This window comes from Amblyomma mixtum, chromosome 8, assembly GCF_055824585.1.
Source record: "Amblyomma mixtum isolate Tamu chromosome 8, ASM5582458v1, whole genome shotgun sequence".
In the NCBI taxonomy this organism is placed as follows: Eukaryota; Metazoa; Arthropoda; class Arachnida; order Ixodida; family Ixodidae; genus Amblyomma; species Amblyomma mixtum.
Genome location: NC_143019.1, coordinates 42465971 through 42492130, shown reverse-complemented (window position 1 = coordinate 42492130; position 26160 = coordinate 42465971). Strand labels below are relative to the sequence as shown.

General features: G+C 48.9%; 1 protein-coding gene across 1 annotated transcript in view; it reads right to left on the bottom strand.

Annotated features, from left to right (window-relative positions):
* Positions 1-18013: 18013 nt before the first annotated feature.
* The window catches only part of LOC149332249 (uncharacterized), a 397168-nt gene continuing 389021 nt past the window's right edge, over positions 18014-26160 (bottom strand). Inside the window, exons 16-18 of the mRNA XM_089555722.1 lie at positions 23522-23872; positions 18942-21507; positions 18014-18298 (exon numbers count right to left, since the gene is read on the bottom strand). Of these exons, the coding sequence (XP_089411848.1) occupies positions 18096-18298; positions 18942-21507; positions 23522-23872 (3120 nt within the window). The 3' untranslated portion in view covers positions 18014-18095. The remainder of the gene's footprint in view (positions 18299-18941; positions 21508-23521; positions 23873-26160) is intronic.

The following is a 26160-nucleotide window of genomic DNA, read 5'->3' as shown; positions in this document are numbered from 1 at the left end:
GCTGGTTCCTCATGCCACGAGGCTACCTGCGTCAGATTTTGAGGACCAAGACAGAAATAATAGCTTAGTGTTACGTCCCAGGAGAAAACATTCATGCTTCCTTGCTCTCTCCTGCAATGGAACACTGGCGGCAGCCCAAGCAGTGCACGCTCTGCTTCACGTATACCAAACCGAGTCACAGTGACCAAACATATATTCCAGGAGTATGTAAAATTTATTACTGCGCTGAATAGGCTCATGATAGCTCAACTGTGCCGCTAAATTTATGCACTCGAAATTACGTAGGTTGTTTCCATATTTTTCCCAACGCTGTGCGATTTATCCTATAAAGATTTTTTGTTTGGTTTCGTTTATTGGGGTTTAACATCCCAAAGCGACTCAGGCTATCAGGAGCGCCGTAGTGAAAGGTTCCGAAAATTTCGGACCACCTGGGTTCCTTAACGTGCACTGACATCGCACAGCACATGGGTCTCCAGAATTTCGCCTCCATCGAAATTCGACCACCGCGGCCGGGATCGAACCCGCGTCTTTCGGGTCAGCAGCCGAGCACCATAACAACTGAGGCACCGCGGCGGCTAAGCACTAAGCAAATCGTGTCCTCCTACTTATTTTATGAATGTGAATAAGAGCAACATCAAACAGGGAGACCGCCAAGAAAATAACGCGGCCGCCTCCGCCTCGTTGCTAGCGCCATTTGCCGCCAGAGCATTCATGGCGGCCCGTATCTGGAGGCGATGCGAAATACCGGCGCGATGCCTTGTCAACGGAGCTACACCCATTAGAAGGAGAGAGGGGGGCGACACTTCTAGCTAGCGCGTCTATTTAGCGGGCTCACCTTCCCACGTAGCGTGTTGGATCTGTGTTGGTCTCCGCGATGCCTGGCGTAATGCTGGTTGCTTCGGGCCGCTTTACCTCAAGACGGAGCAGATTGTCGCAGTTTGTAACAGCCCACACGAAAGACTCTACGCATAAGGCCAGGAAATGTGCGTTAAAGCTACATCTCGAAGCCGCGACATATCACGCATAACAGTTTTCTACGCGGAAAGGGCATAGATGGAATAGGGGCGATGCTGCGGCTTACCTCGAGTGCGATTCGTATTCTTCTGCTCGTGCCGCGTGCCGGGCGTCCGCGAGAAGACGTCTTCTTCTTCCTCTTCTTCTTCCTTTTAAAACATGGCACATACTCACAGGGGGGGATTGCCCAAGGTTTAGTGGCTTAAACAAGGAAATTTTCATAGACGATTACGACGAAATATTAGCGCCAAACGTGGAGAAGACGTCAGTCGGCAGTCTTCATCATCAACTTCTCTCTATCAAGAGCTGGCTGGCATCCAATGTCATTATGAGTGCAACACTAAAATTTGCGAAGGCTGTCCCGCTGACTACCATAGAAGGCGCGTTTCGTTACATTGCCAGTATACTATCGACGACATGGTTCACGGGTTGCGACTGTACGGGAAAAAAAAAAATGATTTCAGCGCTGTAATGGGAGACAGTGGCCTGTGCGTCTTGAAATGATAGCATGACAGATGGTAAGTTCCTGCTGAGAACCCTTACTTATACTCCACCCATATGGGTCACTCTGTCATACCTTCTTTAAGCAAGCTGTTTGCTCGACTTTAAAGACGTGCAATAATCTAATACGCTGTACCTATTGTTGCGATGTCCCTTATTGCAATGTAGTTATGCTTTTTCAATTATGCGCAGATTTTCTGTATTACGCTGGTACCTTAAATGACACGACAGGAAGCGGAGTGAAATGAAGCGTGCCGAACGTAGTCGCCATGTGGCGGTAGATTGGCTGGACAAAGTACAGTGCGGGGGGCGGTAGCGTCGCGCTGCTGCATTTGTAGAATCTGGTGGCGTGATGATATGTAGGAAGCACCGATATGGCCTCTTGCATGGGGTTTATTGCCTGATCGTTCAGAGCCTGGGAAAAGTGTTCTCGAGCAAGCGATGAACGCACTTATTACTACTGACAAGTGGCAGCGAGGTGGCAGCGAGTGGCAGCTCTAGCTTTAGTGGCCGCGCCTCAGAGCCGCCCTCTGCCGGGTTAGAAGCGACGGCGGCCCGAGCGCGCACCACCGCTGCATCGCCACAGATGGCAGCAGCCGTTCGATACTGAGCTCTGCTTTTCCAGCAGTAACCGTGCCTGACTCCCAGCCGGTAGCGCTAAATAGGCGCGCAGCAAGTGTAGCTGTCGTGTCAGCGTGCCGTACAGCCTTGCCTTTGCCCGTGAGTGTCGCGCGGCAGCGCGCGCAAGCCAATGTCGCGGTGCTTTGATGCCTTTCTCGTTATTACATGTCGCCGAATTGTCCAGCCAGCACAAGTCTCGGTGACCCCGTCCCAGCCTTCCTCTCACATTTAGCGCAGTCGACTGCCGAACCTTGCCTTTGGGCATATCTGCCTAGCTTGCTGCCATAGGCATCCAAAGCTGACCCTGGGGTCCCTATGTAAAAAAGCAACCAGCGCCCTGACTGGCGCGAATTCCGTTAACTGACAGGGTGGTTGGCGGGGTCGCTTCCTTACAAGATGATGCTCACACGAAAGTACGTATGTTTTTTTTTCTATTTCAACGCTGTTCCTTCATGGACCGTTTGAAGGGCGTGTTCAGGAGAGTAGCTATTTTTTACTTCATATTTAAATTAACAGCCAATCTTAGCAACGTTATTCAGAGCAGAAAAACAAATCAAATATGCTACGGTTAATTTTAAGGCCATTCAGCTTCCACTTGAAGAGCAAACGATGAAAGTGTTTTGCATGAGCTGCCACCATAATAGTGGCAACATAGCATAATAAAGAACTCGACGAGGATACTAAACTTTAAAGGGACAGCCTATAGTTAGAAAAAAATATACAAATATTGGTGCTCTAATGACAAGAAAAAGAAGTTTTGCAGTCGCATAAGCTGATCTCTTTGCAATCACTGTCATCGTTAGAACAGGTGTTCTTTAAAAATGATGTATAGATGTTTGTATTGTTCAGCCAAGTGCCGTCTCCTCGACGTCTTCACAGCTTCGGAAGAGCTTTTGCCAGAGCATCAATTACCAGTTCACCCAGTCTGCGAAGGGCGCTTCCACTTGTTGCTGGCAGTGTCTGCTGCCCTCCTTTGTTATGGCTTTTGTAGCATGAGCCACACTGGCCAGTCTCGCTGTTTCGCATGCTCCCTCCGTCGACCATACTGCGCATGCGCGAGTGACGTCACCACGCACAGCATGTGCGCCTCGCCGCGCGCGCTGCCGCTGCTGCCGCCGGCGCAGAGCCACATGACGTCACTGCGCACAGCTGGCGCGCCCAGCCGCGCGCGCTCGCCGGGCGCGGCCATTTTGCACCGACTGGCGCGCCGCGGTGCGGGCGTTTCTTTGGGGACTGCGGGGCTGCGGCAGTTCCGCGGCCGCGCCTGCATATAGCCGCGCTTCGGGCGCTAAAAAAACATTGTCGAGCATACTTCCGCTGCGTGGCTGTGTTGCAGGAAGTATTTACGTTATCAAAGCGATAACATTGACGCGTTTTAATGACATTTAGTTTGACATTCAGGTTAATTGTGCCGGCGCTTAGAACGCGCTCGTGCTTATATCGAATTCCGTCTTAGTGCTCCACCGCAAAGAAACTTTTTGTTCAATATCAAGCATTAGGTGTGCGGCTAGCATGCAGTTCCAATTCCCATGCACTCTTATTCCTTCCTGCCGGCCAGACATAAAGCCCCCCCTCCACAAACAGGGCTTTCTTGTCGCCGCGCCAGTTTATCAACAAATTACCGCTGTGAGCTCAACTGAGTCGCAGCGCCAACAGAAAACAAATTTTGTCATGGTTTATGCAACCTGATGCATAAAAACGTACTTTCGCTTAATTTATCAAAGCTTGAATAGATATGAGCAGCTATCCAGCTTTCACTAATTCTGAGGTCTGAAGTCGCGTTATTTTATTCAGGAGCTCTCGCCGCGTGTGAGAGCGTTGCGTAGCCGTTTGGCTAAGTGTGGAAAATGTAATGAAATCGCGCATATTTTCCTATGAATAAGGTAGATACCGCACCGCTGCGGTGGCTCAGTGGTTACGGCTCTCGGCTCTGGCCCAAAAGACGCGGGTTCGATCCCGGCCGCGGCGGCCTGATTTCGATGGAGGAGAAATTCTAGAGGCCCGTGTACTGTGCGATGTCAGTGCACGTTAAAGAACCCCAGGTGGTCGAAATTTCCGGAGTCCTTCACTACGGCGTCCCTCATAGCCTGAGTCGCTTTGGGACGCAAAACATTAATAAACCAAACCAAACTATAGTGTAGGTCTACCAACAGCAGAAAGATACTATAGATAAACCTTTATCCCCCAAATCCCTCTGACATGCGTGCGGAAAAAGCAGCTGAAATCGGTAGCGGTCGTGCTGACAATCCTGTGCATGAAATGTGTTTAATGGGAACAAGAGCAAGCTCAGCGCAAGGATGCCGAACACGTACTGGTGATCGAAAACACGCGCTCCGTGGGGACAACCTTCAGTCTGCAGCTCGCCTATCCATTACTACTCCACTGAGTCAAATCAATAGATCTACATTCTGATGCATAAAATTATCATCGATGATATCGCACGTAAAAGGCGACAAAAAACGACACGACAGCGCAGAAATCTGCTTATAAGTGCCCGTTTCCATTCCGTACACTACCTGGTCGACTACCCTCGAATGTCACGTTAACGAGTAACTGCGCACAAGATAACGGCAGTACTGTCTGGAAGAGGAAAAATGTGAGTAGTGACGCACAGCACACACCCTCATACGTTAGCTGATGGAGCACAACAACGGAAGAAGCGAACACGTAAACATGCGTTCTACGCGCGGCGCCGGCGCGACCCGCAGTCCCTCGGGCCGCGCGCGCCGACAGATGGCGACTGGTGTCGAGAGTAGGAGCGCGCCCGCAGCCTACGTGCGAGGGTAAAAAAATCTGGTCTATATCATGGCATAGCAGAGCTAAGCCACTGCCAACTTTTTATTGCGTAAGCAATACTGTGCCAGTTTTCGAGCCGTTGCGTAGCTCCCGGCGGTGGCCGAGACCAAACAGGTGGAGCGCCGTTGCCATAGCAACCGTTTCAGCCGCGCTCCACCAGGTGTCAAGACCGTCGCTGCGCCGCCGCAGCTGCCGCGCGCCTAGTCGCGCGCTCTCGACGCATGGGTCGGAATGTGGAGAGAGGAGAGAGGAAGCGGGCGGGGAACGGGGAATAAATACGCGCGTTCGCCACGGGCAAAACAGTTGCTGCTTGCTTACGCAACTTGCCCGATTTAACCAGAGCTAAACCTCAGCTAATTTTTTTATGCATTCTGTCTCCCCTGTTGTCACTAGGCAGCGCATTACCTCCAGAGCCGCTGGCATCCAGATGTAGTGGAGAACGCAGCTGCTCAGAGTAAGCTGCGTAATTTTGCCCAGTGTTTGAAATTTCGCATAACGAAACCGGCGAAGCTGCTGTTTTGGGAAACCGTGTGCGTTTTTAATTTTCACTCTTATGGCAGCAGTGCGTACTAACAAGCAGTCGAAAAAACATGGGACTTTGTAAAAACTTTCATTAACCGTCGTGTTAATAATGCATGAGAAGAAACTGCCAACTTATTTATTTAAACCGAAACAAGTGTGTCCACAGATGTAGACATTAGCTGTGAGCGTCGTAATTCAGGTCGTCCACAAACTTGCACATCAGTTGCCTGTGAAATTCGACGCAGCAGTTTCTTTTTCTTCTTTAAAACACAGGAAAACGTTGCATTTAGTTATCCCATTTTTGTTTTTCCGTTTCAATTCTTGTTTCTGCACCGCAATGTGTCGTCCAGCTGGCATTAATCTGGAAAATGATCAAAGCAGTCGCAACGGGTTTCATCGTTGGGCTTCGTTTGCTGGGTTGCAGGCCTGTTACCTGCTGCCCTGCAATGTAGGGGCCGTGGGGCACGTCAAGCCACAATTTCTGGCTTTTTTTTCCTCGGCCCTCACCATGCGTACATGGGAAAATAAATTGAAATTGAAAATTACTTGCTCTCTCAATCTTAGTTTTTGTCGGGCTCCCCTTAGTCTAGTTTCTGTGATGTCTTGCTTGACCTAAAGAAAAACTTTTTTTGTTTGGAACGTCCATGGTTTTGGATACACGCTGGTAGTCAATCCAGGCACTGCACAAGGAAGCGGTTGAAAAATCGGAACGTCTGTTTTTTTTTGTTATTATTCTAATCCTGTAGCAGCATAAGAAGAAACTGCGAACTTATTTATTTAAACCGAAACAAGTGTGTCCACAGATGTAGACATAGCTGTGAGCGTCGTAATTCAGGTCGTCCACAAACGTGCACATCAGTTGCCTGTGAAATTCGACGCAGCAGTTTCTTTTTCTTCTAAACCAGAGCTAAACCTCAGTTAATTTTTTTATGCATTTATATGTTATACTGCCTCTGCAGCTGTTGTAGAGTGAGACGATGGCTGACTAGGAACCTGAAATTTTCATTTTATCCTCCTTGGACTAACGCTTGAGTGTACACTCTAGACAGAAAGGAGTGAAAACGGAGTGCGCTGGAGGACAGCTTACTTCATTTATACTCCTATATAGGCGTACTCTGTACCCATTGTACCCAAGAGTGTACCCACTGGATTTCATCCAATCGCGCTTGACGGGAAAAGAACTCTCTTAATTTCCTCCCACTTTTCCAGTTTGTGACGGAACAGCGCAAAACACCGGGACAAAACACCGGAATTTCACAGGCAACTGATGTGCACGTTTGTGGACGACCTGAATTACGACGCTCACAGCTAATGTCTACATCTGTGGACACACTTGTTTCGGTTTAAATAAATAAGTTGGCAGTTTCTTCTCATGCATTATTAACACGACGGTTAATGAAAGTTTTTACAAAGTCCCATGTTTTTTCGACTGCTTGTTAGTACGCACTGCTGCCATAAGAGTGAAAATTAAAAACGCACACAGTTTCCCAAAACAGCAGCTTCGCCGGTTTCGTTATGCGAAATTTCAAACACTGGGCAAAATTACGCAGCTTACGCTGAGCAGCTGCGTTCTCCACTACATCTGGATGCCAGCGGCTCTGGAGGTAATGTCCCGGTGTTTTGCGCTGTTCCGTCACAAATGAATAACCAACATGCCCAAGCTGCTGTCCTGGCACTTTTCCAGGCAGACTTTTCCGTCCTCACTCCCAAGGAAGCATCGTTATCACGGTTCATCGACATGCCACTTGGGAGATTTGCGACTGCCCATTGCTTACGGTTTGGATTCACTGTGCCTGTCAGAAACATTTGCCGTTCTACCTGTATAAGGTAGTCCCTATCGACCGGCCTTTGAAATACCTGTCCGTGAAAAGATTCTCCTTCTTGTCGATTATGGTTGCTGCAAGACTCTTGCTGCAAGACTTTTCTATCTTGTTTCTTCGTATTGTTTTGGTGCTCGTCTTTATTGCATTCCGGTCGCTGGAGAAAATCGCAATAAAGCTCGTAAAACAAGTCAGTTAGAAATTGTTGTGGACTTTCTTTTTTTGAAAGTGCGAATACGACGTCACTATCATTTTCCTTTAGTCATGCCGGCAATATGCTCAAAGCAAATTTCACAGATTCAGTTTTCATCACCTGAGACAACGCCACAGAAGGGTTTGCACACCCGCCGCAGAGGAAGCGCTCGGGCGCAGTTCAAAAATGAGGGAAGCGCGGGGAGGATCAGTGATATCGATTTGTTGTCGATAGAGGGCGCCACGTGTAGTTCTATCGCGGGGATTCTGTAGCGCGGCTAAAACTGACTCGTGTGCGTGCGTGGGTGCGTGTGTGTGGCGCTGGATATTTCAGAGAAATTCTGTTTTGCGAGCTTTGCTCTCTTGTGCAATCGTATACGCGGGTCATCTGTTCAAACACATTCCGAGTGCATTGCAAGGAGCCACGCTGACACTGCATTTGTTTTTAAACAGTTCTTCACGTGCACGCACAGTCAAACCTTTCGAAGTTATTCGGGGTTATTAATCTAAGCAGAATCAGTCCAGAAATGAAGACAACACCGTATAGTATCTAGTAGGTGAGGAAATAGAAAAACATCTGAAGAAACGTTCCAACGACTCTGCTTCAGCACTTCAACTGCTAAACGACTTTTCTAAGAAAACCATGCATATTTTTACCCTGCGTGTAACTGCAAATCACTCTGTATCAATTATCAGTAAGATACCAACAAGTAGCTCATACAGTTGTAGGGGCTCGGCTTTAACGAGGCTTTAACGACCTCGTTAAAGTGCAAGAGTGGTGCGATACCTGGCTCATGAAACTAAATGTCAATAAAACCTTTTTAGTCTCTTTCCACCGCCGACGTAACTACTCACCTCCCAACTACCTCCTTTACGGTTGTACCATAACTCAAACCGACAATATTAAGTACCTAGGTGTCCATATCTCCAGTGACCTATCCTGGCACAGTCATGTTACTAATATAGCTAACTCAGCCAATCGCGTCCTTGGCTACTTACGGCGTAACTTTTCCTTAGCACCCCCTTCCGTCAAACTAATTGCCTATATATCACTTGTCCGACCTAAACTAGAGTACGCCAGTTCTATATTCGATCCTCACCAAACCAACCTCTCGAATTTACTGGAATCTATTCAAAATCGCGCTTCGCGTTTTATTCTTTCAGAGTACTCATATCTCGCTAGTGTAACTGGACTAAAATCTCGACTTGAACTTCGTACCCTAGCATCCCGTCGTCAACTAGCTCGCCTTTCTCTTTATCATACATTTTTTCACAGCTTGCCACCGAACAACGCACTCATCCGCCCAGCACATCGTTTATCCCGTCACAGCCATCTCAGAGCAGTCTACCCCCAGCGGGCCCACACCACAACGTTCCAAAAATCATTTTTCCTCCGTACTGCCCTGGATTGGAACGACCTTCCCGGCCATATCGCTTCCCTTGAAGATCTTCAACAATTCAAGACTGCCATCGAAAATCATTTTTTTTGTCATAACTGCCGTACTCCCCGCCCACCGCTCATGTAATACCCCTTAAATTGGGCCTTTGAGGACTTAATGAATGAATGAATGAATGAATGAATGAATGAATGAATGAATGAATGAATGAATGAATGAATGAATGAATTATTTTGTTAAAGCCGTAACTTCTTTACAGCTGGTGCTGACCGAGCTTCGAAGAGGAATTATCATTCCTTTGTTATGCCTATTATTTCTTTATAAATCGTTTCGTTATAGTGAGCTTCGACTGTATCTATAAGTTTATGAGTGGTCAAACACCAGACTAAAAGTAATGTTTCTGCGGAAAATTGAACGCGGATTCTATATCTGCCCCCTGTAACTTATGCCGCTTAAACGGTTAAGACCTAAAGTGGAGTACAAAACTGAAACGACTGCTATTTAATATATTGTTTATTGCTACACTTTAAGATCTGCGGCCAAGAGAAATTGTCAAAATTTGTCTGGTTTCGAAACAGGAAGGTTTATGCTATGAACACGGAGGGGGCTACCCTTCTTAGAATCGCGTCGTCACTTGGTGTCGAGAGCAAGATTTAAGTTTCTATCGGAATTTGGAGGGACCCTATGGAAAAGTCCATTTAGTACGTTGTAGTAGAGCACTGCACGGGCCTCAATCTGGGGCCCGAGCCCGGCCCGGGCCCGAGACCTGAAGCCCAAGCCCGGCCCAGGCCCGCGGCCTCAAGCCCGGGCCCGGCCCAGGCCCGCTAAATTATCGCTCTAGCGAGTCTGGCCCGGCCCGTGAATCCCGGAGTGAAGCCCAGCCCGGGCCCGGCCCGGCCCGTTTCACAGTAACGCTTGAGGTACACTGCTCTCTCTGAGCAAGTAGACTGCTACTAGACCGAGAAGGAACTGGCCGACAAAGGTTCTGAAACCACAGTTTGGCTTGCAGAAAGTTGGTTCTTTTTAACCCAGAAGGAAGTGATTAAGCGTAATGCTCGCCAGGTCCTCTTTTGGACAGTGATCTCGTGTAGGTACGCAAAGATAAACTCGGAAGTTCCGAAAGCGAAAGAAAAAGGGCTGCATACGCGCGTGATAGACTACTTTGCATTCCCCCATGATTTTAATCAGTTATGCAGGGTCTGTTCTGAAAGTAGTAGGACTGTTTTTTTCCTGGGCGAACGGGCGGACGAGAGGTGGTCTGCGCGTGCAGGATCGTTGAAGGGGGATATTGGGAATGCTGGGGAAAATCGGCAGTCGGCTCTCGGCCGTTGAAGAGAGGAGGTCGATTGTACTGCGAACCCTTGTCGAAACGTCTCGTCACGCAGAATCGTCGAGCATTTACTGGATCAGCGATACGCGATCAAATTTTGAGTAAATCTTGGTAAAACGGGCAAAGAGACTAACATGATTAAGGATGCCTACGGGGACGCTTCCATGGGTACATCAGGTGTTTTTTGAGTGGCACAAGCTTTTCCGAGAAGGTAAGGAAAGAGTGGAGAAACACGACCACTCCAGAAGCCCTTCGACCAGCAAGACCAACGAAAATGTTTAGCGAGTGAAACATTTGCTTAACAGTGATCGTAGAATGAGTATCAGAATGATTGCTGATCACTTGAGCATTCCTCAAACCCAAGTTTTTGAGATCGTGACAGAAAACTTATCCATGAGGAAAGCGTGCGCGAAGTTGGTGCCGGGAGTGTTGTCAGAGAAGGAAAAGGCCAACCGGTAGGATCTTCTTCATCATGTGAATGAGGACCCCGATTTTTTGCCCAGCACAAGGCGACAACGCTGCCTCAGCCCCCCTAGAGCCTCGACTTGGCCCCGCCAGACTTTTTTCTATTCCCGAGAATAAAATCGACGCTCGAGGGGGACCATCACGGATCGGTAGAGGTGGTTCAACAGGCCGTGACGAGGGAGCTAAACAGCATTCCGGTCCAGGCGTTCGTGGAGGCGTACGAAAACTGTAAAACTCATTGGCAGCAGCGTGTAGGTGCGGAAGGGTGCTACCTTGAAAAATTGTAATCGTTTGTACCATTCTCTTGAATAAATTTTGTTTAAAAAAATGAGTTCGACTACTTTCAGAACAGACCATGTATTTTGCCGCCCGGAAGAATAAACATTAAAGCTGCCTAGCAAGCAGTGGGATGACGCGATCTCGCACGTTGAAATCATAGCCCAACTGGTCGCCTTTCAGCAGAAACGAAAAGCTAAAAGACCTGAGTATTTCATGGTCTGTGTTTTGAAGACTATAAGCGTCCTAAACTTTGAGATGACGAATGGTCAATGGCCAATTAAGACTGGTTGAATTTTACTCTTACTGGTGGAGCAGAAGATAACGTGCGAACGACGTGATAACTTACAGGGCAAAACCCTTGTCATGACAACCAGGCTGAAGAAGCGAGGAGAGATAGATGTGCTTATTCGATGAGATTTACAAACTCTCGCGAGCTTTTGTGGCTACTTCATTTACGAGCCGTTCCGGCCAGCTCATCAAAAAGAAAACCAAACGCGCTTTAGTTTGTGAATTTTCTCACATGAGAAAAATATAGCTATATAGTTAAAGCTATGTTTTTTGGGGCTTAAGGGTCCAAGGGGAGTCAGGCTGTGAGAGATACCGAAGCAAAGGGCTCCGGATCATTTCGACCACCTGGGTTTCCTCAACGAGCAATAATACTACAAAGTACATGGCTGTCATGCTTGCCGCCTAAACAGAAATGCGGCCGCTGAGGATAGGAGCAAACCCTGGTTCCCCGGCTCAGTAATCAAGCGCCTTGACCACTAAGCCACCACGGCGTGGAAATAAGGAAATAAATAAGTCAATGAATAAAGTTAAGTTTTTTTCTCAGCGCGTATATAACCCATAGCTCATCCGTGTCGCTGCTCCAATGTCACAGTTGTGTACTTCACTCTGCAATAGTGAATGTATAGAGACACCAGCCGTTTCTGTACGGACCCAAGCCCCACTCGCGTCCGTAGCTTTAAGCCCGATCCCGGCCCAGGCCCGCAACTTCAGGCCCGGGCCCGGCCGCGTGTTCGCCAAATGCAGCCGGTACAGCCAGCGATGACAGCGCCGCCCACCGGCAGGTAGCAGCCACATTAAGGCTGGTTATAAATATTCATTCAGAACGACGGCTTGACATCGCCGCTATGGCGCAGTGTCGCTGTGTGTAGTTTAAAAAAGAACGTTTTAGCGGCTGCCTGAATGCACATCCGCCTAACACGCTTTAGAACACTGATGTCCAAAGACCCCAGATAAGGCTGCCGATACAATGGTGTAGGGAAGAAAGACTCAGTGAGAGCCTGGGTCATCTGTTTTCTCGAGAGGCTATACAGATAATCTAAAGAGAAGCGCACAGTGAGGAAATTGAAAGTGTCAGCAACCTCCTTAAGGAATCCCCATAAAGTCCCCTCACGAGCCTGCACAGTCGGTGCGAATAAGTAAGGCAAATCGACGCTGCCTGTCAAGACATTTCTTAGTGACAAGGGGATGTTTGTACCCTGGAATGTGAATTGCCGTTTGTGTAACGTGCCTGAGACAATTGATCATTGCTTCATCCTGTGCCGTGATGCCATGTTCTTTTGGGACATACTACAACGAACTCTTAAGAAGGACATTGAAATTACACCATACACTATTAGATTTATGCCTGTTGACAAAAACTCTCTTGTGCCTTATGATCTGTTTGTGTTGATGGGACTATTCAGTCCTTGGAAAAGCCGTATGATGGACAGACATGCCGAGCCACCAAGATCGTCCAAATCTGTGTTTCGTGAACAGTGTGCTTTGGTGAGGAGTGTATATGCTGCACGCGAAGAACCTCCAAGCTGGCTGCCGTGTCTGGATGAATGTGTGTGCCTCCCTGAATTTTGATGTTTGGATAGAGATGCAGTGTTGAGGTAGGGCTATGGCGGGCTCCTATTAAGCAGCCCGGTAACTTGTGACTCGAACTAGTCTGACTGAAGTTTTCCTCCTTTCTACGGAAGTTCTTCCATGCAATAAAGAAAAAAAAAGCCGCTATGGCGCAGTGGATTAGAGGCACGTGTTGCGTATGGAAGGTCGGCCGTTCGACTCCGCTCTCTGTACTGTAATTTTATTGTTTTTTTAATTTCATTTTTTTCCATTCTGTCCCTTTTAGGTCGCAAATCGTGATGCTTAGTGGCATATAACGCCATTTAAGAGGATTTATTATCCTTTTAGGTAAGCCGTTGTGACAATCTTCAGTCACCGTGATCAATTCACCGTGGTTTCAAGCCTTGTGGCTGTACAGGCTGCAGTTGGCGAATACGCGGCCCGGCCCAGGCCCGCAACTTCAGGCCCGGGCCCGGCCCAGGCCCGGCAAAACAAATCATGTCCCGGCCCGGCCCGGCCCGCGGGCCGGGCCGGGCCCGGGCTTTCGGGTCGGCCCGAGCCCATGCAGTGCACTACGTTGTAGCACCAGAAAACGAACGTGCAGAAGAAGAAAGCACTGCACCAAGTTCTCAATAACAATAATAAAAAAATTTACTAGATTTGCAAATCCATTCAGTTTTCGTGGTTATAGATCGATTATTTCACTCTTTCTAAAGCTTACTGAGGTTGATAAAATCTCTAAATAGGGGGATCCAACGTCCCAAAGCGACGTGTAATGTTTCGCAGTGACCCCGCAGTGAAGGGCTACGGATTAAGACTATCTGGGGTTCCTTAGCGTGCGCGGACATCAACAGCAAAGGGAAGATTTCATTTCTCCGACATGTAAATACTGACACAGTTGTCGCGACCTGGAACCGTCCGGCGTTGTCCGGAAAAATCTTGATTGGCTGGTTGGCAGTGACGTCATCAGTGAAGCTCGTGACGTCAGCAACGTGCAGAAATTTCATTGGCTAGAAGGCCATGACTTCACCGGACTAAAGAATGACCATTGGCTGGAGATGAATGAGGTCACTAGATAGGCAGTGATGTCACCAGACTTGGTTTGTCGATGTGAAGCCTCGACCTACCAACCGAGGCCGGTGGATGGTGTACAGGAAAAGCTCGGAAATAGCAACCTGGGTCTCAAGAGTTCCACTAGTAACTTCCGAAAAAGGCATCAACAGCTCCGAATGCTAGCGCATTGCCAACACATGAAAGCATAGATGTCCTTTTTTTTCTTGTTTTACTTCCTCTTTGTTGTTCCGTCTTCGTGAAGTCATCTTACCTGCGCTTGTAGAAACCAGCCTTCCCCCGGGTCCGATATCAGGAGAGAAAGTCACGCGTACGAAAATGCATCAGAACTTCTTGGATGCCTAGGAATTATGGCTAAAAATAACACTTTTATTATAATACGTACAAATAAGCAACACAGTGAGGTACCTGCCGCAAGTACCACTTGTTTTGACATTCAACACTTTCGCTCAGACGGCGCTTTGCGTTTGCTCGAAATTTTTATTTTTTCGAGACGCCGAAAAGTGTGTACAAAGGATCCATTTTTCACTGCTTTTCCTGAATCTGTGTGCGAAGAACAGCCTGCTGCAAATCTAGGTAAATTAAGACCGCAGTTATGCGTAAAACACGCTCTGTATCACCTGTGTTAGTTTTGACGGGACCGCAAAAGTTTACAATCCCAGCTAGCTCATTGGTGCCCGCGAATACTTGGCACACTAGGCTTGGCTCGACGTTGCTTAACTCGGCTTGTGTTCACATTTCAGAAGATCGTGGTGGCAGCATTTTGGGTAAATATCATTGCCCATCTTAATGCCAGGCTCACCATCGGACAATTCCTTGCCGCTGAAACTGACTACTAATCGGGCGTTCAGGAAATTAGCTGTGAGTCATGGGCGCAATTTTTTTCGTCAATACTGAGTTGTACGAAGAATGAAGAATGCTGGTGCACCACGTGGCAGTTTTCATGATGCAATAAATTCACAGACGATGAAAATAAAAAAAAAAACTTTGCATGCTTAGGCTGTTCCATACACTTCGCGCCATGTCTATAATGTTAAGAGGCTCAAAGAAAAAAAACAGTTGCTAATGGTAGCATTTTGTTCTGGATATGCACAGGGATTTCTCGACCTATACAATAGTTACACCCAGTTCAGAGGCTCAGCAAAACGAAGTTCTCGTACGTAGCGAAAACTGCAGCCTCCAAATCTGGCCAGTAGTGCGTTTTCAAGCGTTGAAAACGGATGCACGCTTTGGTTTCGTCGTCGGCAGGTGCTCCCCGAATAACTTATTTCGCGCCGATAGGAAAATAGGCTGCCATAGCAATTTGCCATTGTTAAGCCTTCACCACTCAATTCCTCGGGTACCAGACAGACCGACTGCATGCCCTTTCCCCACTTCTACATGGAGTCTGCATACACATTTTGGTGTCACTATATTCTCAACAGCCAGCGCTTTCTGGTCAGAATGTTTTGCGCCCCTTTAAGAGAGTGCCCGAAGGAAGAGGGGGCCAGAATGCGAGACTTCCCGCCAGCGCTCAGCGTAGTATTTCATTTTGTGTGGACCGTTGCGTAAAGAATGGAAAAAAAAATGCTGTTGAGTCAAAACTTTTTACTCTATTTGCGCATTTGTGTTGATTGCTTGTGTCGAAACCAGATGCTTGAAACCCGTATTTTTCGTGTATAACTGGTTGACTTTCAGTTTGTCTAGAATTCGCGGCATAGGACATTTGGGCCACGTTGTATCTGTTTCAGGAAGTAGATTGCAACTCATTCCGATGAAAAATTAGGCATTTCGCCGTGCAATGTGTAGCAGAAGAGTATTGAGACAATTGCTCCAAGAAACACAAACCTGAAGAAGTGGAGGGAAGTGAAACCTGAATCCGCTTAGCACCCCAGCCCCTTTTACACGGTAATAAGCTTTTGAAGATGTAGTGTCCCAGCTTACCTAGTCGCTTTCCCCACCACATTTTGCCCTTTCTTCCTCGTGTGGAAATGCCCCCATTAACCTCGCCAACATTGCCAGTCATTACTGAGATGAAACAAACTCCGCTTGTCTAAAATATTGTTCAGGAGAGTGGCGCTTTCTCCCTAGCTCCCTGCTTTAAAGTTTGCGTTTCAAGAAGCATATTCCTGGCTTCACCTAACGTGAACGGCTGCACGAGCGACCATTACAATGACGATTTTGACTCCGTGTCCATTTCGGAAAGTGATCAATCCTTGAACGCAGTAGCATTGGTGATAAGGAGAGTGGCAAAGGCCAACGATAGTCTGAGTTTTCAAAGAAAGAAATTCAGAGCTATTGTTTGAAGGACTAAGAGAAAACTCAGGTGACAGGGCAGGTGCTGGCTGCAACTAAATCTGCTCGAGAGCACATCTAGTACTTACACCGTCGAATTTATTTTCTGTTGAAACCCTCTGGAGCCAACTATCGTCGCAGAGTGTATTCTTAAACGAAACTTAGTTTATTATTTGCAACAGCAGAAATTAACGCATGTATTAAACGAGACCGGACTTTCCTGAAAACGTTCCATTACTACCCATCGCCAAACAACAGGGAAACCATGACTGCATTGATATGGCCAGTTTGACGTTCCTTCGAATGCAGTGTGCACCTCAGTCTAAGCCGGAAAAAAGTCTTTGTACGTCTTTGCTCATTCATTACGAATAAAGGCCTTCGAGTTAGTTCTCCACAGAACTCCACCTATTTGTGCAGAGTGAACCAGATGCCCACTGTCGCGAATTCACGACACTGATTTCTCAAATTTCAGTCGCTCTAACAAGTTTCTCACATAGACTCTGAATGTGCGAGAATTAGTTGCCGTAATGGAGAGGTCGTGATTTTTTTTTTCTTTATTCTTTCGTAATTTGCACAATAAAGGGTTAATTGAAGGGAATGTACTATAACTGTTCGTCGCTTTGGTAAAGGTTCAGTGTTTGGGTAGAATAAGTGCTGCGCCTTCTTCATGCCCTACATCACAACAACGTCTGTAAGTTTGGTCATATAACTTAATCCCAATGCCAATAAGTTGACGGCGGGCTGTTTCGTGAACTAGTTGTAGCTTTCTTTTCCAACAACAACAAAAAAATCGAAGGCAACTTTGTGCGTGACTGGAGACAGCACACAGATCAATGACAATGGTTCGATAGGTGACAGCGAGCAGACGCTGGTGACCTGCGAGTCATCCAGTAGTTGTTCTCAACAAGGGCTATTTCCCCTGTCTAATCAGTTCCGAATAGCAGGAGCGTAGCCAGTAACGATCAGGTAACTCATTGACTGCTCCGACCACGCTCCTAAGGCAACATAAAAACATTCAGAATCCAAACTCTTCTTGAATAGAGAACTAAACGTGCTAACTGCCCACCACTCAAGTACAGAATGCGATGTCAGGGTCCATTCCTTGAATACTTAAACAAACAAAAAGTTCTTCGAGCCTTGAGAAATCGTTCTCTATGTAGTACGGCTAAACACCTGGCAGGGACAGATGAATTCTATTCTTCAAGTCAGGACACGTTGCTCAATTTCTCAGACCAAAGTGTCGGCTGCAATCGAGACCAGGAACGCGTCACTTACCTTCATCTTTACCAAACTGTTTCCTTACGAGCATGTTCGGGAGCGGATCCTGTATACACCGAAAACACTTTATTATTTCTACAAACCGCGTCAGGCTAAAATCTGTGCCAGTTCTCTCAAAACCACTATACTTACAAAGCCAGAGCCAAAGGAGCACTGTGTTTAATATCGCTTTATGTGCGCTCTAGTGATCTTTCTATATCGGCGCAGGAATATTCGGTCACCAAGAAGAAAGTTTTGATTTGTGACACCCGAGAGGAGCGCAGCGCTACAGCCATTCACGAGAACAGTTGCGTCCCAACGATTAGAACGGGTTAGGTTGGGAGTGTAATGATTGTAACGCTTTTCGTCCAGCAGCCCAGCGTTTTCAAGATGGCTGCCACTATATTCACCGAAACTCAGGTGATCTACGCGAAGAGTTGTTTTGATATCCGTTGGCAGGAGCAGAGCCTTACTGCAGCTTCTTCTATCAGGCGCTTCACGCTCTTCAAGATATTCCCACACTCTTGCGCAACGCACGGTGGAAACGTTACCATCCGACAGGGGTCGCACACGAGTCCGTTTCCCGCACACTTCCTGCGTTCAGGTTGGCCGGGAGACCTTCACAAGTTAGTGGGTTTTTGGCTGCGAGCATCCAGCACGCGCATGCGCACACACGCACGCAGACGCACGCACAGCGTGGTTGGCTACGTAGGCGCGCGTCTAGTAGAAGTCCAGAAGCCTGCAGCACAAAAGGCCAGCACAGCCCACTTCGTCCTCGGGTTGTCGCAACTCGTGGCCGTGTTGCTGGTGCCAGCGCTGCACGTGCCTACCGAGTCCTGGCATGTGCTGCTGGCGCCGTCGCACGGGCGGGCTTTGGGGCGGGCTCCGACCTGGCGCCGATCGGCTCCTGCCGCCGACGCCGCCTGCACTGAGGAACGGCGCCCCTGGAGCGAATGGCGGTTACGGAGCAAGGCGCGCGATCAGGCATGTCTTTGTAGTCGCCAATCACTGAGAGTCCGTGGACAGCGTACACCAAATCTCTGGAATTCTTCTTGGTGTTCCCAAGCATCACCCATTTTCCTGCCCTGCCGTATGGCTACAAGTATATCTTACTGCAGTATGGATCTTTCGAGACACTCGGTATTACATTGTTTCTCTTCCCGGATTTCGGTTCGTAATTTCATGACGTGAAGCTGGGACCACTAGTAAAGTTATTGCTCCTCCTCTGAGCTTGACGAGTTGAAAGCTATCCTTAAGACGTATTACCAACTTTATTTAACCATTTATTAGCTGTTTTCGCCGAAAGCTAAAGCGACTACGAAAGCTTGACTTTGTGAAGGAAAGGGGCCTTCCTTTAGTCGCTCATATATACTTCTTTTTATGTGAAACAGTGCTACATAGAGTTGAAATAGAAATCTTTGTGCCGTCATGTGTATCTGAATGCATTTGAATTATCGTAAAAAGTAACGGACCCTCACTGCCCCTTGAGTATATCATTTCACGCCCGTGCCAATGAAAAACATAAGCAACCAACTGCAAGAGAGAAAGGAGAGTTGGTTGCTTTACCTTGCGATGCCTTCCGCGACCCCTTGCGGCCACGCTGTTCCTTGTTGCCTCGTTCGCTGCCAGAGTCCTGGCTGGACGCCGGTGTGCTGTCTCTGAGAATGATGCTCTCGTAACCGCTGCTCGTTCCCGAGCACTGCACCACCTGAACAGTCTTCATGACACCCTTGAAGCTGCTCGAGTCGCTGCTGCCGTGGCCGCTGCTCGACTTGCGCACCGTGGGCCTCGCCTGCGTCACCGTGGCGTAGGGTGACGGCAGGGCGCCAGAATCGATGGTCTCCGCCCGCTGAATCACATTGCCCTTCGGATCTGTGCTACAGGGAGTCGTCGGAGTTGACACGCTACGACAGAGAGAGTTGTTGGTGCTGGCGGGTGTGACAGCGCTATCGGCGCCAGTTACCGGCTTGGCGTGCTGCTGCGGCTTCCTGGTAACCTTGCCGTCACAGTGCTTACCGTTGCCGCAAGGTGCCTTAGTTATTACCGAGGCAGCGGCGGGCGAGCGTGGGCCGGTGTTCCTGGCGCTCACTCGACTCCTTGTCGGGCTTGAGCTGGTAAGCGTCCCACAAGAGCTACTGGTAGGGTTAGCGGCTGCGCGCGACGGTGACATGTGGGCCTTGTGAGGAGAGGAGGTCACTGCCGAAGGAACTGCACCCGAGCTGATTTTTCGCTGCGACTTTTGGACCGGCGCGACAGCCCGTTTTGGAGACAAGTGCTGCTCAGGTTTGGAGTGATGTTGCTGTTGGAGCTGCGCCACAGAACTCGCCCGAGAGCAGCTAGTTACCCTGTTTGGCGCCGAGGCGACCATGTCCTTGTGAGTCGCTACGTTGTGGTCTCCGTTCTGCAGCAACCTCGTGGCGTCCTCGCTTGGCCCTCCGCCGCTTGGCCGCCCTGGCTGCCTGGCGAAGGAGAAGGCAGCCGGCGAAGCACAGTCCCCCGAAGCATCGTTCTCTGCAGGGTCGTCAGTGCTCGGAGGAATTTTCTGGCTCGTCCGATCCAGTTCGCTGTCAGCACTGAAGAGAGACAATAGCCTCTGAGGTTGTACGTCTATTACCGGAGGATCCTGAGTGCCCGGAAACACTCCGAAGTCTTTGGCAAGCAGATCCAGCTTTTCCGAGTATGACTGAAAGAGGGTGTTGCCCTCTGGTGAAAGTTTAGGCGGCGATAAATCTTGGCTGTCTGCAAGCGACGAGCTAGATTTTTGGATGCGGTTGTAGAAGGCTTCTAGCTTGAGGCCGTTCATCGGCTTAATGTTCAGCCTCTGAATATCGTATTTGTCCGCGTCCAAGCCTGCAGGTTCGCTCTTTGTGCTGGTGACGTCCGCGCAGTCACTGCCGTCTGTGGAGCCATCGGGGTCGTCGCACAGGTCTTTCCTCTGCTTTCGGTTCGGAAGGCTACCGTAGCGACCCCCCGTGGGACTAGACTTCCCGCTTCGCATTATCAGCAGAGAAGGTATGCGCTCATTGTTGTTTCCAAAGTAAGGTGACGTCAGCTTTCGGAGCCGCGCTATGCGTTCCAGCTTCTCCGCAAGCACATCGCCCTTGACCCCGAGGCTAATGTCATCGCCGTAGAGCCTCTGGTGCCGCTCTTTGCGACGTTGCAGCAGTGTCCCCTGCAGAAGCTTCCAAGTGAGGCCTCCGTAGACGTGTCCCAGCATCTCAGCGTCGTCCCCGACAACCTGATTGAGGTCCACGCTTACGGACCTGGAGTCCGTGAAGGACGACGGCAGGTTGAGGCCGTCGTCGCTCAGCACCTGGAGCGGGTGGCTTTCTGGGCTGCGTCCGATGGTGCTTCCCTGGTCTACTTCGGGTAGCGGGTTCTCGTCGTTCGCCGTAGGCCAGCCGCTCGTCGCACCCAGGATGTCTTCTTCCGTGACCTGCAGGCAACAGTCCTGCATCTGCACCGGTTCCACCATCTGCTCTTCTTCGGCCGGTGTCACGTGCGTTTCTTGGCACTCCTCCTGCATCGTGTTCTGGCCTTGGTCTTTCTTACTCAGAGCAGTCCTGCACTTCCCATGCTCCGCCGAGGACGCGTCTTGCGTCGTCCTCCGGTCGTCGTGTGGCCTACCGTTCACGCACCTGTTTGGCGAGCAGCTCCTTCTCTTCGAGTGGTGGGCCTCGTGGTGTTTCCTCGTCTTTCTGTGCTCCGGCGTAGGACTACCCTCTGCTTCCGGAGGTGCCGTCTTGTCTCCCTTGCTTGGCGCAGGCCTCTGTTTCTTGCTGCCTTTGGGGCTCTGTGTGTATCGGGAGTGCTCCTGCACCCAGCGCTCGACCATGCTCTTCTTGTGGTCATCCATGTAGCCGTAGACGGCGGCGACTGCGGGGCCGTCAACCCACTGCTCTTTCTGGAGCTGCTCGAGAGTGCGCGAATCGAACTTGGGCTTCGAGAACCGGGGCCCGTCGATCCAGAGCTCGTCGCTGGCGTGTTTGGTACCGGCGCTGCTTTCGTAAGGAGATTGAGGCGGTGGTTCTTTGCTGGACCCGCGGTGGCTTTTTCTGAGAGTCTGATGGGATTTGCCGTGGCTTTCCGGAAGGCTGGGCGATGAGCACGAATCACGGTTTGCAGTGCCGCACTGGAAAGATATTGACGCACGCAAGTTAGTGTTCGACGCTATTTTGCACGCAATTTTTTTATGATCCGCACTTTTTCATATGCATGTGTACTACGTTGGTGCCTTGTTTTTTTTCCTAAAATACATGTTTATTAGGTGAACTACACAGTTGATGTTCGTGGGCCTTAAATTCTGCACATACATGCGTACTGCCTGAATGTTGTTATTCTTTCTTTACTTTGTGAATGACGGTGCTGCTGTTTCTCTTCCTTATTTTTTTTACCTGCATTTATGTGCTATGTTATATGTATCAACCCCCCCCCCCCCCCCCTCGGCACTGTAATGGCAAACGGCGCTATGGGTAAAAGATAAATAAATAAAACAAAAACAGAGAACTAGTTTTTATTGTAGACGCTTATAGTCGCAAGTACAGTGGGAACCATCGTTACCGCGAACACAAGGACGCGTGGTTTTTAATACTATAAGAGTGTTCCCTAATGGTAGAGCGGGAAACATACACACAATGCAGTACATTTTCAAAAAGATCACTTTTCTTTCGCGCGCACCATGTCACCAAAACGCTTCCGCGTACTCTGCTATTGCTTTGCATTGTCTGGCATGCATGCTTTTTTGATTGGTGTCCGCGAAGCTGTCTTAAACTGCAAATAACACACAAAGACAGGGTTTGCAAGCTGCGTTGCCACTGCGGGTCGTCTATTAGAGAATGGGCTTCTTTCCTGCTCGTCACAGACAGTACCGAGGCCGATATATCTGCTTCACATGGGTAGTCGGCAGCGCTTGAAGTTTTGCTTTAGCTTAAAATAACAAGCACTGACACACGAATGTTCGTCGGTTAACGGGTTCTCCGCAGTTCTCAGCTTGAGATGCGGCTTATGTCCACGCTTTTTAAAGACATCATTAGTCGTCCCGGTGCATTTCTCTCTGCCGACTGTTATATTAGAGAGGCCGAGGCCCTTTACATTAACAAGATGAAAGCAGTCGCATAGTTTGAAACATTGGGGGAGGCGCGGATAAATTTTTTTCGATGCAATGCTTAAGCGAAGCTGATTCGAGCTACCCTAGTGCCAAGAAAAACACGTAGCATACGACGAATGCGAGATTAAGAGAGGTGGTGTACGTGAAAGAAAAGTGACCGCAGCAAAATGCTTGCGCGTGAGTGTAGTTGCCTGCAGCACCGTTAGACAGCTCTGATAGTAGGGAAAGTAACCCGCTTCCATGTTCACGATAATGGTGGTCACCACTGCGCAGCCATTGTCCAAAACATGCAAGCCTACGGTTCTAATTCTTAGATGGCTATGTGGATCTTGTAGTAGCCTAGATACGCTAATGTTGGCCTTGTAGTAGCCTAGATACTATGCTTCGCACGATTAAAAGTGAGCATTTTCATCACCATCGAGAGATGGAGAGATCAGGCGATGTTGGAGGGCTTACATTACACGGCCGAGAATAAAACGCGGGGGGATCTGTATACAATTGACACAGGGGATATGAAACAATCAACGATCTTGTTTTCTGTCATGATCTGTAGCAAAGGAAATATTCCTATATGATAACATGGCAGAGATAGAGTAAATATACTGACTTTGTGTCGCGTATCCCCTAGTGGAATTCAGTATTGCGTTTGTTGAGAGCTTTAGCTACAACTCCGTAAATTCTAGAGCCATACCACAGCATCTCCAATAGAATATCGGTTTTTCTCTCGACGTTCTTGTTGTGGTCGGTCTTTCGTTCAAGTAACGAATATTGGTGAAAATCTTCGATTCGTACCAGAATCGCTTGTATCACTATTCAATTCTTATTCGGTTCCATTTTTTAGCAAAACTATTCGTATTCGACTGCGATAGCGTACTGCTACTACGTTTACCGAGCGTGCAAGAAGCTTCTCGTGCGCGAGCAATACGTGGGCAGCTGAGCGTGCAACACAGCGGTATACGATAACGCAACGGTAAAGCGCTCTTTTACTTCATACATGAAAGACTAATGCTGTGAAAGCAATCAGTGCCGCAACCCAAACCTTGGAAGCAGTGGACGTCTCTGGCCTGGCGACGGTTCTTAAGGTACCGCTGCTCCGCGCCGGCGACTCTGGAGCAGGCTTGGCCACAGACTTGGCCGGCGAGTTCTGCGGCGTGGGCGCCGACAGCACGGCCTCGAGCGACGCCGGCGGGCCCTCGTTGTCCGTGAAGTCCTGGTGGTGGCCCACGTAGATGACTGTGTCGCAGGACTGCTCGCTGCTCGAAGTGTACTCCGGATCCGAACTGCCGGACCGCCGACCCGCGCCCTCTTCGTTCAGGGCCTGGGTCCGCATAAACGGCCGACACACTCCGTCCACGCCTTCCGCCGCCGCGCTGGCCATGGTCGACCCGTACTGCGAGCGAACGATGAAGCGGAAGTTTGTACGTTGCTTAAGCCATGGAACCAACGCAGTGAAACTTCCAGTTATTAAACTTTGTCATAACCCAGCTCCTCGCAGGAGTCATGTAGGTTAGCATCATTCTCCTATGCCAGAGACCACCAGGCCACGACCATTTTATTTATGTAGTACGCTAGGACTACTTCCCGCAATCACGGATTTTCCGGGGGCCTGTCAGAACCCGCTCCGTGACCTTGAAGCGCGAGAGACAAGCAGGCGCTGACGGGCGCTTCAAGCGGCTCAGCCAATCAAGAGCCGGCGCGTTTGCACATTTGCAGCCAATGAGCGAGCGGCTGCATTGCAGCTGCGGACCTGTAGCGCGTTTCAATGCGCGTTCTACATATGATGTGGGATTCGCACTGAGGACTCCAAACTAAGCGGAAGTATGTCGCTCATCGGGGTTGGAAATTAGGACCGGCGCATACACCCGTAAACGCAGTAACCGTGCCATGGTCAGAGAAAGAAACCGATTGTGTGTTACACAAGGTGCGGTTAGTAAGAATTGCTGGAGAACGTTCAAGCGTTATCAGTTGGAAAACTCTTGACGCTTTTTACTTGTTCACCACCTTTTGTCATAGGGTGTTTCGACTTTCATTCGATAAAACTGGTGTTTGTATTCGGTCGGTCATGCCTCACACTGATCTTGAGCTACATATTCTTTTCATTTGGCAAAAAATACTTTGCACCTCCTCACAAGGTTTAGGCGTCGCCAAAAGTTCTAGTACGTACTATTCAAAATGCAACCAGGCAACAGGTCTATTAAGAGGAAGCCTTTAATGCCTCATCATTGACGACAGAAGGTTGTCTTGTCAGCAGAGGTGTCACACTTTTCGGTTGGTCGAAATGGTTATGACGTCAGAGTGCGCGGATTCGAAGTAATGAGGTCACCCACGGATGCCTGACGCCCCCTTTTGGAGCAGCCGACAAATAGGTGTCATCCACTCCGGCAGGGGGCGTAAGGCGTCCGTGGGTGACCGCATTACATACTTCATTACTGCGAACAGAGCCATGGATACAACCGAACTCATCGAAGCAGAGAGAGAGTCGTGCTAAAGAAGCAGTCAAAGTCGGCAGTGAAATGGTGTAGTTGTAATGTGTAGCCTATGTGTGTAGTCAAATAAAGCACTAGTAAAGCACAAACAACCTCGCAGTCAATGTCATACAGTGCGCCAGAAAAGGCTTTCGCCTTGCAGCACTTTAGGGAGCCAAAGTGCCCCCTGAATTTGTTAGCAGTGTAGTAGGGCAGTTATTTCAATCATTAAGCTATAAATCATTGTAAGGCAACGAGACTCCTTGTGCTCACCTTTCAAAACTTTTTGATGTTTAGGAAATTAGTATTGGCACCACTGCATGAGTGAGAAGCATACCTTGTAGGCTGGTTACTTTTGCAAAGACGATGATTGCACAGCTTTGCTACATCGCGAATGTTGCCCTGCTCCGCCACTGCTCCTTGTTCTGCTTTTAGTGTGTGCCGGCGTTCTTCTGTAATCAAACATGAAGTTCCCAATAATAGGCTCATAAGTGTTTTAAACCTCATCCCCTATCACTCAGAGAGCAAGATCCGCTGGTGCTAAGAGTCTCTCCCACCTTAAGGCTCACTTCATTCCTAATTACTTACGGGAGGCATTATCCACTTTTACTTTATAAATATCATTCTTAACTCCTGCCCCCAGCTTCGAAAACGTAGCTTCGATAATCAGTTCTCACGCTTTTTAGCTTCTTGCTACCAACCGTAGTTGTTATTGATTTCGGCCAGCCGCATGCTAAAGATGGTTTGGTTTGGTTTATGGGGTTTAACGTCCCAAAGCGACTAAGGCTATGAGAGACGCCGTAGTGAAGGGCTCCGGAAATTTCGACCACCTGGGGATCTTTAACGTGCACTGACATCGCACAGTACACGGGCCTCTAGAATTTCTCCTCCAAAGAAATTCTAGCCGCCGCGGCCCGGATCGAACCCGCGTCTTTCGGGTCAGCAGCCGAGCACCGTAACCGCTGAGCCACCGCGGCGGCCCATGCTAAAGAAGGACGGAAGCAAAGCAGGCTACTGCCCGGTTAACCAAAAGAGGAAAATATTAGGAGGCTGTCATCATTCCTTACGTGCGTCACATCAGCCACTGCCTCGACGTGGTTGCTAATAGAGGCGTTGTAAACACTGCCCATTCTGCGTCAATGGGACTAAGAAGATTGAGTGCAAAAGTAAATTTTGATCAGTAGGTACCTTCAGGGCTGCTCCATAAAGTACA